The 14,539-nt window shown below is 35.3% G+C and overlaps 1 protein-coding gene across 2 annotated transcripts in view; it reads left to right on the forward strand.

The window, feature by feature from the left end:
* APOOL (apolipoprotein O like) overlaps positions 1 to 14,539 on the forward strand; it is a 135,392-nt gene that overhangs the window by 97,333 nt on the left and 23,520 nt on the right. For both annotated transcript variants that reach the window (XM_032330436.1, XM_032330435.1), the window contains exons 6-8: positions 4,493 to 4,584; positions 10,706 to 10,819; positions 11,026 to 11,143. In XM_032330436.1, coding sequence (XP_032186327.1) covers positions 4,493 to 4,584; positions 10,706 to 10,819; positions 11,026 to 11,143 — 324 coding nt within the window. The remainder of the gene's footprint in view (positions 1 to 4,492; positions 4,585 to 10,705; positions 10,820 to 11,025; positions 11,144 to 14,539) is intronic.

The following is a 14,539-nucleotide window of genomic DNA, read 5'->3' on the forward strand; positions in this document are numbered from 1 at the left end:
TTGGTTAAGCATCTGCCTTTGGTTTAGGTCATGATCCTGGGGTCCTGGGATTGAGCTCTGCATCAGGCTGCCTGCTAAGCAGGGAGTCTGCTTCTCCCTCTCCTGTTCCCCCTCCCCACTGCTCATGCTCTCTCTCTCTCTCACCCTCTCTCTCTCAAATAAATAAATAAAACTTAAAAATTAAAAAAAAATATTTAAAGGTCTTCAGTCTCTAGCTATCAAAAAAAAAAAAGACCTTGGTAGTTTTATGTTAATGTGAAAGTGTGTGCTAACCACTCAAACTTGTTTTCTCTGCTTTCTGATGACCATCCATATTCTGGGGACTATATTTAGGATTTGAGATAGAGACGCTGGTATCAGAAAAATATTTTTTTTAAAAGATTTTATTTATTTATTTGACAGAGAGAGATTACAAGTAGGCAGAGAGGCAGAGAGAGAGAGGAGGAAGCAGGCTTCCTGCTGAGCAGAGAGCCCGATGCGAGACTCGATCCCAGGACCCTGAGATCATGACCTGAGCCGAAGGCAGCGGCTTAACCCACTGAGCCACCCAGGCGCCCAAGTATCAGAAAAATATTTTATTCTCTCATAATTTCATCCTGACCAGAGTTCCTAGAACTGACATCAGCCACCTCAGAATGGGGTTTGCGAAAGTAGACAACTCGTTCAGCACATGAAGCTTGATAAGCTTGATTTCTTTTTTCCCTCTTTTAGCCTGTATCTCTATGAACTTTGTCATTCGTTCTCACTCTACCACTTTTGTAGAGGGTCCCCAAGACCACCCACGGGTTTGATGGTTAAGTAGGAAAGACTTAGAAGACTCAACCTATAGTCACAGGCCTTATTACAGTGAAACACTGCAATGTAAAATAAGAAAAGGGAAAAGGCAAATGGGGCAAAGCTTATAAGAAACTAGGTACAGGCTTCTAAGGATCCTCTTCCAGTGGAGTCATATAAGATGTACTTAATTCCTCCTCTAATGAATTATGACAATACATGTAAGATGTTGTTGGCCAAGGAGGCTCATTAAAGATTGAGCAGTCAAGGTTATTATTAGCAGCTGATCACCTAAACACAGTCTGTAGCATGTCCAGAATTCCATACTGGAAAGAAAGTAGCATAAACCATATTATTTCAACAAATGGTTTAGGCACAGTGCATCACTCTTATCATTCAGAGAATGTTTTCTATCATTGTAGGGAACTATATACCAGTGAAGTCCCCAGATGCCAATCAAGAGTCAGCTTTACAAGCAGCATTTCTAATAATGGCAGTCTTGAACTACTATGTGAACACTTTCTGCACACTATTATATAACTATCTTTCATTAGCACATAGAGAATTTTGTATTTTCCTATCTTCTACCTCTGAGTATGGAAATTCTTCTCAGTAGGCATTCCTGGCTCTCCTCCTCACTGAAGCTGGTACGGCTCTCTGGTCAGTAGCCATTTTGATCACCTTCCATTCATCTTCTGTCCACCACTCAGTTGCCAATCATTGCCCCCAAACGAAATTATGTGTGCTTCAAAGTCATAGCTCTGAACCAGTCTGGAATCAAATATCATACCTTACGGTTTGTTTGCCCAGCTTTAGTCCTTAAAGTAGTGTCAATTCAAGTATACCCAATTGGATATAAAACCTTGGTGAATTATAAGAACATTCCAACATTCTAGCTCTGGTCCATATATCTCATCCTAATAGACCTAGCAGTCTCCCAATAGCTAATAATGGCTCCTGATTTATCATTTTTAATTCTTTTTTTTTTTTTTTTTTTTTTAAAGATTTTTTTATTTATTTATTTGACAGAGAACACAAGTAGGCAGAGAGGCAGGCAGAGAGAGAGGAGGAAGCAGGCTCCCTGCCGAGCAGAGAGCCTGATGCGGGACTCGATCCCAGGACCCTGAGATCATGACCTGAGCCGAAGGCAGCGGCTTAACCCACTGAGCCACCCAGGCGCCCTCATTTTTAATTCTAACACTCTGTGCAACTTTCACGTGGATACATATTATAAATTACTTACTAGGAAAAAAATGGAAAACCAAGTTTACTCTGTGTAGCATATAAAACACAAAGAAGAACATACTAATCAATTTTCAGTAAGAAACTCATAATCCACCTGCAAAAGAATGTTTCTTAGGTCATTCACATTGTTTCTAAATTTCAGAGCTAGAATAATCTAACCCACTGTTTTTCAAGTTGCAGATCTCAACCTATTATTAGATAATGAAATAAGCATAGTGAATCTCAGGAGACATTTTATTAAAGAAATAAAATAGAGGAGAACAGCAAATGTCAGAGTGTTCTGTACTTAATATGGGCAAATACTGTGAAAGTTTTGTTTCCATGGAGTGTGTGTGTGTGTGTGTGTGTGTGTGTGTGTGTGTGTGTAAGATAGGTCATAGGTCATAATGTAAATTTTTTCTGAGTCATGGTCAAAAAATATTTGAAAGCTGTTGATTTAGCCTAACCCCATTAGCTACATATAGAGGTCCAGAAAAGGGAAATCACTCAGTGATTTCATAGTACATAACTTGTTGGTGGCTGTGTCTAGAGTCCTTTCCTACTTATGGGAGTAGAGCTATTGAATCCAAATGAAATTTATATTTTGTTAAACTGACCCTTCATATCAGGTAAAGAGAAAATGAATGTAAGTCTTTTTTAATATTTAAAATGACATATAAGGGGGAAAATGCTACTTCTGAGGTTAGGAGCAGCACAGTTAGGGGAATTTGACTAAGTCAAGGAAACTTGTATTACGAGATGTTAGGTCAGTAAAATCAAGAAACAAACTATAGATACTAGAATAATAGTGAGCAGGACCTGAGTAAAGGAGCAACTTAAGACATGTTTGATTTTTCTGTCTTATGATATGTCTTAACAAATCTAGACCCTCTTTCACAGTACCACACAAACCAGTCTAAAACCAAAGGAAAGCTAAATTAGAGGTCGAAGCAGCCTACCTACCCACCTCTACCAAAGCTCAGTCCTGTAGACATGACTGTAGGCCTCCTTCAGATAGGTAAACCAGACGCAGAAATAGCTCTTGTTTCTATCTTTTTTATCTTTCATTAACATTGCCTGCAAACATTGCCAGTTATTTTTTTCACCTTAGCTTTTACTGATATACCAATTAGGCTGTACCATTTTTAAAATAAGGGTCGTAAGAGGTGTTTCAGAGTAAAAGTACTTACCCCAGTTAGAAATCCCATCATCTAAATGCCCAGTTCATAAGAGTCCAAGGTACCCATTCAAGCATTTAGGATACATACTGTTTTGAACCAGTGGTCTGTTGGAACTAAGCTATGGCTGTATGAAGTTACTAGTGAGATTATATTTGGAAGATTTTTTAAAAAGGATTTTGCTGTTTTTAAGGAAAAAAAAAGTTTGGGAGCTCCTGGGTAGCTCAGTCAGTTAAATGTCTGACTCTTGATTTTGGGTCAGGTCATGATCTCAAGGTTGTAAGATCGAGCCCTACATTAGGGGGAGGGAGAGAGGTGGAGTCTGCTTGTCTCCTTCTCCCTCTACCCCTCCCTCTGCTCATGCTTTCTCTCTCTAAAGTAAATAAATCTTTAAAAGGTTTGAAAATGTCTCTTAGATACTCTTTTGGAAATGAGCACATTTCCAACATTTCCAAGATTTCGTTACCTGCAGTTATTAAATTATTAATTCTGTGTTTTAAATCAGTGATATGAAGGAGTTATATTCCTTTTAAAGTCCTTAACTGATTAGTTACTTCAATCTTTCATGTTCCTAAGGACTTAATCAAAACAGGATATGTATATATAACTATCATATGATCTCCCTGATATGAGGAAGTGGTGATGCAACATGGGGGCTTAAGTGGGTAGGAGAAGAATCAATGAAACAAGATGGGATTGGGAGGAGACAAACCATAAGTGACTCTTAATCTTACAAAACAAACTGAGGGTTGCTGGGGGGAGGGGGGTTGGGCGAAGGGGGGGTGGGGTTATGGACATTGGGGAGGGTATGTGCTTTGGTGAGTGCTGATTCACAGACCTGTACCCCTGGGGATAAAAATACATGTTTATAAAAAATTAAAAAAAAAAAACAGGATATGTAGTAAGAGTCCATTTCCCTTTAACATGGTGTCACAAGTATGGTAGTTGATCAGTTTTTTGATATTATTATGCCCGATTAGATACTTGAAAAAAATGTGGTTACAACTTTGATTTTCTTAGGACATGAAAAAAAAAACCTAGTTTTTAAAAAGAAGAAAATTATCCATTCCCTTTGTGTAGCTAATTATCAATTTTAAATTGAGAATGTTATTCTAAAATTGGACATGACAACTAAGGCATTGTATTGTGATCCTTAAAAATATTTTAGCTACCATTTTGATTAGTATTATTATCTAAAGAACAAATTGACATAGGGTAATGACTTGAAGAGGAACAAAGAGAACATTAAAGTTATTAAACCATCAGGTCTCTGCTAGAATCTGTTTGGAGTTTAATAGTTTGTTTGAATTTCATAGGTTCTAGGTTTAAGAAAATTGCTTATCCACTGGGGCTGGCCACTTTAGGAGCAACTGTTTGCTACCCAGTTCAGTCAGTAATAATTGCAAAGGTAAGTTCCTTTTAAGTGATAGCTACATTTCAATATTTATTTAAACCCTTACAGTGACAATACTTAAATGTCCTAAGTATCTTCAACATTTAATTTTCAGAGAAATATAGTGAGCATCAGCTCTTACTTTGGCAAAATCGCATTCATTTCAGGATGGTAAATGCCATTATTAATTACATGATCATCACAAATAAATTGGATTAATTTGTTTAAATATAATTCGGTGATATTAATGCTGCTTTTAAGATTCAGTTTAGAGATACTGAATTAGAATTTATGGGGGGAAATGCCACTCCATTGCTGAACTATGTGAAAATCAGTTTTTAATTAACAGAAAATTATACCTGTTGGCTGCTGTCAGTTCATTAGATTAGTATAAGAATCAGCAAATTGGTAGATGACAGAGGCTTCTGAAGGTAAAAAATAAAATCATATACAAATTCAATTTTGATACCACCTAGAACTAAGTAACATTTTCCATGAGTCTGTATTAACAGCTTTTTGTCTTTTTCTTGTGAGCTTACCTGCAAATCCAAACATTCTCCCAATGATTTGAACAGTTTGGGCCAGTATATTACTTCTAATTCATATTTAGATTAAGAAGGAGAGCTTTGGGTGATGCGGTATTTTCTTCCTTTCCTTCTTTCCTTAATTACCAACATTTAACATTTCTTCCTCACACTTGAAGCATTATATAGTGTTACCAGAAGAATTTCCTGTACTTGTGTTCTCACTACTACATCTCCTTAATTATTGATATAAACTGTCTACTCAGTATTTTAAGAATGACAAGGATATGGTGCTCTAAGTAGTTCGTAAAGTGATCAATGTATAAAAGTTTATAGCAAAGAGAGCATTATTCATTAAATCTTGTTATAGTTGAGACACTTGATCCAAAATGATAAACTTATAAATGATAAACTTTATAAATGATAAACTTATAAATGATAAACTTTATAAATCTTTCTTATATAGGAATTAGCAACTTAAATTCATATCCTATTCATGCTGAAAGAAACTTGTGCACTTATTACATTCATCTTCCTCATTTTCTCATTTACTGATGAGAAAACTGGCCCAGGAAAGTTTCACAGTGACTGATTTGTCCAGGGTTCTATTTAGTTTCAGGTATCCTGCTTCCCTGTCCATTTCTCTTCTCAATGTGTAATGTTGCCACTGAATCTTTTGGTTTGTTTAGAGTAATGCCTTAATGTTTTTTAAATAAAATTCGTTACTACTTGTCCTTAAATGATTTAAGCATTATAGAAAAGTATAGGAAAGACAAAACAATTAACCACCTGGAATTTTTTTATCCAGAAAAATATCAGTGTTAACATTTGGTAGAATGTTGTTGAGACCTTTCTTTATGCGTATATAGAGATAGATAGATGGGTGAATAGGCAGCTACAGTTTCATAATAACAGGATAACTTTGTAGTATGTATCTTAATTTTTTTTAAAGATTTTATTTATTTATTTGACAGGCAGAGATCACAAGCAGGCAGAGAGACAGGCAGAGAGAGAGGAGGAAGCAGGCTCCCTGATGAGCAGAGAACCCAATGTGGGGCTCGATCCCAGGACCCTAGGATCATGACCTGAGCTGAAGGCATAGGCTTAAACCCACTGAGCCACCCAGGCGCCCCACATCTTTTTTTTAATTTTAAGAATAAAGTATTAAACTTAATTTTACTCTGACAGAAGGAAAATAAAGGAATTCCTGAACTTCAAATAAAAATTTCTATGATAAAAGATATTAGTATGATTTCCTGAAAGTTATTCTATGGTTAAATACTTATTGTTTCTGAAACTCCTAGAGACCCTTGCTTTTTCTTTGACTGGCATCAAACAATGTCATGTGTAATAACTGATGGATTCTAATATATATATAACATGGATTCTTAACCTGAGATCAATGATAAACTTCAGAGTGACTCTACCACCCAAAACTATGAAAAATTTTATATATAGAATAGATGCCTTCTAATTTGATATTGTTGGGACCAGTAGTTACCAATTAATTAAAAATGTTAAAGTAGAAAGATTTTAAAAATCATGAATACAGACCTTAAATATTTTATTTCAAATTATAACGAATGTGTGTCTGGTTTTCTCTCTTTTGAAGTATGTATTTTCTATGAGTATGGGTCTCCTAGTTGAAGATCCATAACATCTGTCTTATGGTTAGCCATTTATGTCTTCTGCTGTTTTCAGTTTAGATCTCCTTAAAATAGAATGAACACTGAAAACATTTTTAAAATAATATGAGTGCAGAATCCTCTTAAATTGTTATTATTTCTTCCAGCCTTTAACAGTTGATTGACTTTGCCTACCTCTAATTTGAGTGATTATTTTAATTAATTATTAATTAATTAATTTAGGTAAGTCATTTTTTTTAGGCTTTACAAAGCATTTAACTTAATTTTCCTATAGGCAACAGTTCTTTTCACACTCATATTTCATCCTATTATGTTATATTTTAATTTTTTAAGTTATAGTAAAATGGATATAGAGACAGAAATAAATACAACTGATTCTTGGTAAGTGTACAGATCACTTGTGAAAGACAATACTTAGACATATTTGAGAGTACCTACTATCGATGAATACTCAGCATTCTATGAACATTATTTATTATACATTTTTAAGACATCTTTAGTTAATCAGACAAATCTCTTCAGAGGGTATCAGGTAAGAGCTCGTCTGCTATATGGGTATTTTTCTTAAGGAAAGGGCCCATACTTTTAGGAAATCCTCTGAGGTCTATGACATAAAAAAAAAATCACAAAATGATAGTCCAGAAAGGTCTTTAAAAAATAGAAGTTACACTCCAGTTATTCACCATTTTGGAAATGTACTTCAAGATGGGATTACTTTTTGCTTTTTATGATTTTCCTCACACTGTTTTCATTATTAACTTACATAAAGAACCTCAAGTAATCTGTCTTTGAAAACTATAAAATATCTAGGAATAAACTTGTCAAATAATGTTCTAAGACATATTTATTTAAAACTACTAAACTTTACTGAAAGGCATTTTTACAACTTTAAATACATTTAGAGACATATCTAGTTTCTAGATGAAAGGACTGAATATTGGAATATGGCATATATTCCCAAATTTAGAAGTTTAATTTGGTTCTTACAGAATTCCTGGATTTGTAGGGAGTATGACATTCATTCAACCAGTATGTGTTGACCATATACCATGTACTGGTAACTGTGCTAGCATAGACAATAAAATAGACCCCCCCCCCCCGCAAAAAAAAAACCCAAGAGAACGTCCAAAAACAAATATATCAAGTATGTCTTTGTATACATTGTGGGATAGGGGGAGGGTATAGTAAAGGTGGCATTTCAGATCAGTGTGTAAAGAAAGGATGGATTGGTTATTTTAGACATGTGTTGGAATAATTAGCTTTCTGGATAAAAATCTTAGACCTTTACCAGTTATCATGCAAAAATAAATTCCAGGTGGACTAAAGATCATAAAATATAATACTGTAAAAATATTAGAAGAAAGAAGATAAATATTTCAGTGATGTTGAGATAGAAAAGGCCCTCTTAAAACAAAATCCAGAAGCCATCAAAAAAAAATTAATGCATTTTACTACATCAAAATAAATGTATTTCTTCTGATCACAATATAATATATACAAAGTTAATGGAAAATACAAAACTGGGAAAAATATTTGCAACATCTATAACAAAGGAATAAATAATGGCCTTTCTATATTAAGAACTCCTATAAATTGATAGGAAAAAGATAAATGTCCTCTAAGAAAATGAAGACAGTAATACACAAGCAATCCACAAAATAAGAAACATAAATGGCCTAATAAATGAAATATTCTTAACTTTATCAGCAATCAAATAAATGCAAATTTAAAGATCATTTAGAGATTGGCTTTGAGTCTTTCACTTTGATAAAGATTTAAAAGACTCATAATAATACTGCTTCTGGTAAATGGGGTAGTAAAACATTTTTGTTGGGCGTATAAATTACTACATTATATCGCTGACTTTATGGAGGCAATGTGTCAATATTATAAAAAATTAAAATGCATATAATCTTTAATCCAGATATTTCACATCCAGGAAACACCACAAAGAGGTGTGGTCCCAGTTTTATGTGTAAGAATGCTAATCACAGCATGCTTATAATTGTCCAAAAAAAAAAATCCCATATTCCCCAACATAGGGAATTTATTAAACTAACTGTGGTATATTCATTGTGAATACTTACTATGTAGCTATTATAAAAGAAGCAGATCTACAGGTATATAAACTGATATGGAAACATCTCTGACAAATTGCTGAGTTTTTAAAATATCAATATGTATAGTGTGATCCTATTTGTATTTTGGAAAAAGGAAACAAGCTAAGTGTATATGTGTGTGGTTTATTTTAAAATTTAAGGGGGGCCTCGGTGGCTCATTGGGTTAAAGCCTCTGCCTTTGGCTCCAGTCGTGGTCCCGGGATCCAGACCGCGACTGGCTCTCTCCTTGGCAGGGAGCCTGCTTCCTCCTCTCTCCCTGCCTGCCTCTCTGTCTGCTTGTGATCTCTGTCTGTCAAAAAAATAAATAAAATCTTAAAAAAAAATAAAAAATAAAATTTAATTTAAAACATAATTGAGATTGTAGAGTATAATCTGTTCTCTAATCTTGTCTTTTCAATTTAGTGGTTCATCATGGAAATCCATATCAGTGCATATAAATCTAAAATCTACCTCATCCTTTTTGGTAGATCCAAATAGATATCAACATTCCATTTGTTCTAAAATATTGTCTGTATGTATCTAATGCACATATGAGAGGAAAATCTCAGGGACGATAGCCACACAGCTGTGACCAAAGTTACATTTTGGGGAGGAAGAAGACTTTATATTAGTGGATTGATTTATTTTTCTTAAGTGTAAGTATATACTTAGCAAAAAAAAATTCTATTTTATTTATTTATTTATTTATTATTTATTTTTTTTAAAGATTTTATTTATTTGTCAGAGACAGAGGGGGAGAGAGCGAGCGAGCACAGGCAGACAGAGAGGCAGGCAGAGGCAGAGGGAGAAGCAGGCTCTCTGCCGAGCAAGGAGCCTGATGTGGGACTCTATCCCAGGACCCTGGGATCATGACCTGAGCCGAAGGCAGCTGCTTAACCAACTGAGCCACCCAGGCGTCTCAAAAATTCTATTTTAAACAAGAAAGTCAGTTTTAAAAAATTTTTAAGTTCATGTTTATAAAAAGTATAATGCTGCAAAGCTTCCAAAACCTCTTTAAAACTTGAAAAGTCATAGCTATTGAAATTACTTTAGCCATAGGGAACAAAAGGATGGGGAAAGAATAGAAAGAAGGAATCAGGAGATTTTTAAAGGGAAAGAAATCTGAAAGTAACAGCAGCTTTAGGAAGTCACTCACCATCCTTGCCTCTGCTTAGGTGTGTTTGTAGTTCATTTTGTATTTTATGTTTCTACCAAAAGAGAATATTATTCTGTGGAGAAATGCATTAATACATTATGACAGGGGAAAGCACCATAAAAATTTGAACAAAAGTATTAACTTTGTAGCATCTTAGAATCTTATTTTCTTTGTTTATTATCTCAAGCTGTCTTTCCCAAACTTCTGTTAAATAGGCATAGTTTTAAATTCACATATTGCAGTGGGAATGCAAACTATACATTTTTAAGAATTTATTTTTCTAAGAGCAGTTTTAGGTTCACAACAAAATTAAGCAGAAGGTACAGAGATTTCCTGTGCATCCCGTTCCCACATATGCTTAGCATCCTCCATTATCCGTGTCTGTTTTCCACATCCCCCATTAGAATGGTACATTTGTTGCAATTGATAAGCCTACGTTGACACATCATCACCCAAATTCATAGTTTACTTTAGGATTCACTCTTGGTGTTGTCTCAGCTCTACATTTTTTAGCCTTTTACATGAGGCAAATGATTTTTCATATAAGATTGAAAAAAATGGGGTTTTCTGTTACATGATCTAAAGATTTATATCTTTATTATTGATTCTGACCTGAGTGTTCACATAAAATTCCTGACATAATTTTTCTGATATTTGTTATTTTGACTTTTAAAAATACATCTTATTTGATTCATTTCTTGTTTTAATTAGGTAACTGGGGAAAAGGCATATACTGTAAGCCAGCAAATTTATGGAGCAGTTAAATCATTGCGGACAAAAAGCAACAAAGAAGAATCACTTTTTAAACCTAAAGAAAAATCTAAGGTAGAGTTTAAATGGACCAAAAAGGTAGACATTGAGTTTCATTGGTTGGGGTGAGGGATTGGCTTATAATAGGAGTCACTGACAGAGGTCAAGAAAATGAAAGGAGATGAAGGACATAGTATATTTGTATACTATACGTTTTTAGGATGTTTTATTGTTTTGGCAAAATGATTTACTTATGAAGGAAAAATCTTTTTGGTAAACAGCTAGGAAATTCTGCTACACTAGAAATACCTGCAAAAACAACTGACAGCCTGAAATACTCAGTTTCCTTGCCAGCAGAACTCAGCTCTGAAACAAAGACAAGATCAGAATCCACCTCAGGTTAGTTTGAAATAATTCAATTTTATTTTCATTCTTTTCCTAAGTAATTTTATAGTATTATTAGGTATAGTTTGAACTTATGTAAGTGCTTTCTTTATAAATGTTTTTTCTTTCTCATATCTGTAGTCTATATATCTTTTTAGATTATGAGATACTGGTATACTTGGGACTTTTTCTAATTGCCATATTGTTCATAATACCAATCTTTGCATATAGGAGTGTGAAGTAGCACTGGTGGGTTGGGTGAGTGAAGCATTTAATATCACTTTATAAATGTGAGCTTTGCAGTTAGGTGGCGGAAAGTGTGCCTTTCTAGGTTCTATAGTGTGAGTCATATCTACATAGAAGAAATATTATCTTTCCATTTCTTGTGCTATTTACCCCATCAGTCTTAGTTTCCACCATCACTTATATTTAGTTTAGCTACTAGGAGAACATTCAGCATGAAATAATAAAATAACACCAATAATAATACTAATAACTTTTTTTTAATATTAGATACTGGCAATTTGTACTTTATGAGACCAAATAGTGACAGTTGTACTTTCTAGGCAAATATTCCCATAGTTTTATTGTAATCATTGAGAAGGTAACAGTGTTTAAAACCATTTTAGGAGTGTATTCACAGAAACTCAGCAGTCACTAGGTTACACAGGATTATCTGTCTGTACAATGTGAATGGTACTACCCATTGTTTTACTGCAAAGGAAATAAGACCAACTCAGAGATAAGGAAGTAGAAAATAATGATAATATCTGCCCTTTACAGAGCGCCTACTGTGGTATTAAGAGTTATAAATACGCCTAGTCCTTGGGCCGGGCCCTGCCCAGCCAGCCCCTCTGCACACCCGCCTTCCTCCCACCCCGACCCTGCACCCTCAGCCTAGCACCCAGGATGCGTCCCAACCTCCAGCCTGGAGGGGGGCCAGTCAGGGCTCCGCGCCAGGCCTGGGCCCACTGTGGGTGTGAGAGCAGCTGTGCCATGCAACTCCCCCCTCCCCCCCACTACCCCCAGGACTCCAGCCGGGCTCCCTGGTGGGTATTTTATGTTCAGCAATAAAGGTTCTGCCCTGTGGGAAAAAAAAAGAGTTATAAATATATCCTGTGTTATTCAATTCTCACCCAAAAGGCCAAACAAAACAAACAACTCTTCTGCATATGTAATTATAATCATTGCACAATGAACAGCTTGAGACTCAGGAAGCTTAAGTAACTTGCCCAAAGTCATGAGGATTAGAGATGTATTCATAGCCTAGCTTTTTCAAATACCAAAGTCCAAGCTCTTTCTATTGTATATAGGTTACCTATATACAATATAGATATCTGATATATACAGTATATCTATATACAATATATATACACTATATATACAATATCTGTATACAATATATATAACTAGGTAGGTTAAAATCAGAGTTTAGTCTCTAATTTCTCCCCTATTTTAATTTTTACAAAACCTGTCACTGAGTAACAAACCTGGTAGGAGTTTTACAGTGTTCTCCTGTCACCTCTCATTTCTAATATGATGGTTTACAGTATTTACTTTTTTATTATTTATTTTCAATTCTGGTACAGTTAGCATACAGTGTTGTATTAGTTTCAGGTGTACAACACAGTGATTCAGCTCTGCCATAGAACACCCTGTGCTCATCAAAACAAATATACTCCTTAATCCCGAACAGCTCTTTCACCAATCCCTCACCAACCTCCCCTCTGGTAACCATCAGTTTGTCCTCAGGAGTTAAGAGTCTGTTTCCTGGCTTGTCCCTCTTTTTCTATTTTCTTTTTTTTTTCTTGCATCCATGCAGATATAGATAGATTAGATAGATTATATGTAAAGGAGATGTGTGTGTATGTGTATGTATGTGTGTGTATCGATGGACATTTGGGCTATTTTCATGTTTTGACTGCCACTGATAATGCTGTTAAAAACATTGTGGTGAAAAAAAAAAAAGAAAAGAAAAAAAAAACCATTGTGGTGCATGTACCCCTCCAAATCTGTACTTTTGTATTCTTTGGGTTAATACCTAGTAGTGGTATTGGTATTGGTAGGTAAATTCCTAGTAGTGCAATTGCTGGGTTGTGGGTAGCTCTGTTTTTAATTTGGTGAGGAACCTCCATACTATTTTCCAGAATGGCTGCATCAGTTTGGATTCCCACCAATAATGTAACATGGTTCCACCTTTTCCACATCCTTGCCGACATCTGTTGTTTCCTGTGTTCTTAAAGTTAGCAATTCTGACAGGTCTGAAGTAGTACTTCATTGTGTTTTGATTTGTATTTCCCTGATGATGAGTGATGTTGAGTATCTTTTCATGTGCCTGTTAGCCATCTGTATGTCTTCTTTGGAAACATGTTTATTCATGTCTTCTGCCCATTTCTTAACTGTGTTGTTTGTTTTTTGGGTGTTGAGTTGAATATTTCTTTATAGATTTTGGATACTAAACTTTCATCGGGTATGTTATTTGCAGCTATCTTCTCTGATTCTGAAGGCTGCATTTTAGTTTTCTTGATTGTTTCCTTTGCTGTGCAGAAGTTTTTTATCTTGAGGAAGTCCCTGTAGTTCATTTCTGCTTTTGTTTCCCTTGCCTCTGGAGATGTGTCTGATAATAAGTTACTACAGCCAGGTCAAAGACGTTTCTGCTGTGTTCTCCTCTAGGAATTTGATGGTTTCCTGTCTTAGGTTTAGGTCTTTATTTCGGGTTTATTTTTATGTATGGTGTAAGAAACTAGTCCTGTCATTCTTCTGCATATGGCTGCCTAGTTTTCCCAGCATCACTTCTTGAAGAGACTTTTTTTTTTTTTTTTTGAGTGGGAACACTAGCAGGGAGGAAGGGGAAGGGGAAAAGGAGAGAGAGAATCTTAAGCAGGGTCTACACATGGAGCCTGACACAGGGCTTGATACCATGACCCTGAGATCATGACCTGCGCCAAAATCAAGAGTTGGACACCCAACTAACTGAGCCACCCAGGCACCCCGAGACTTTTTTCCATTGGATATTCTTGCTTTGTCAAGATTAATTGACCATATAGTTGTTGGTCCATTTCTTGGTTTTCTTTTCTGTTCCACTGATCTTCAGATCTGTTTTTGTGTCAGTACCATACTGTCTTGATGACTACAACTTTGTAATATAGTTTAAAGTCTGGAATCATGAGGTCTCCAGCTTTGCTCTTCTTTTTCAGGATTGCTTTTGCTATTTTGAGTGTTTTGTGTTTCCATACAAATTTTAGGATTATTTGTTCTAGCTCTGTGAAAAATACTGGTGGTGTTTTGATAGGGATTGCCTTAAATGTGCAGATTGCTTTCAGTACTATAGACATTTTTAAAATGTTTGTTCTTCAAGTCCTTGAGCATGGAATGTTTTTCCACTTCTTTCTCTCCTTTTCAGTTTCTTTC

This window comes from Mustela erminea, chromosome X, assembly GCF_009829155.1.
Source record: "Mustela erminea isolate mMusErm1 chromosome X, mMusErm1.Pri, whole genome shotgun sequence".
Classification (NCBI taxonomy): Eukaryota; Metazoa; Chordata; class Mammalia; order Carnivora; family Mustelidae; genus Mustela; species Mustela erminea.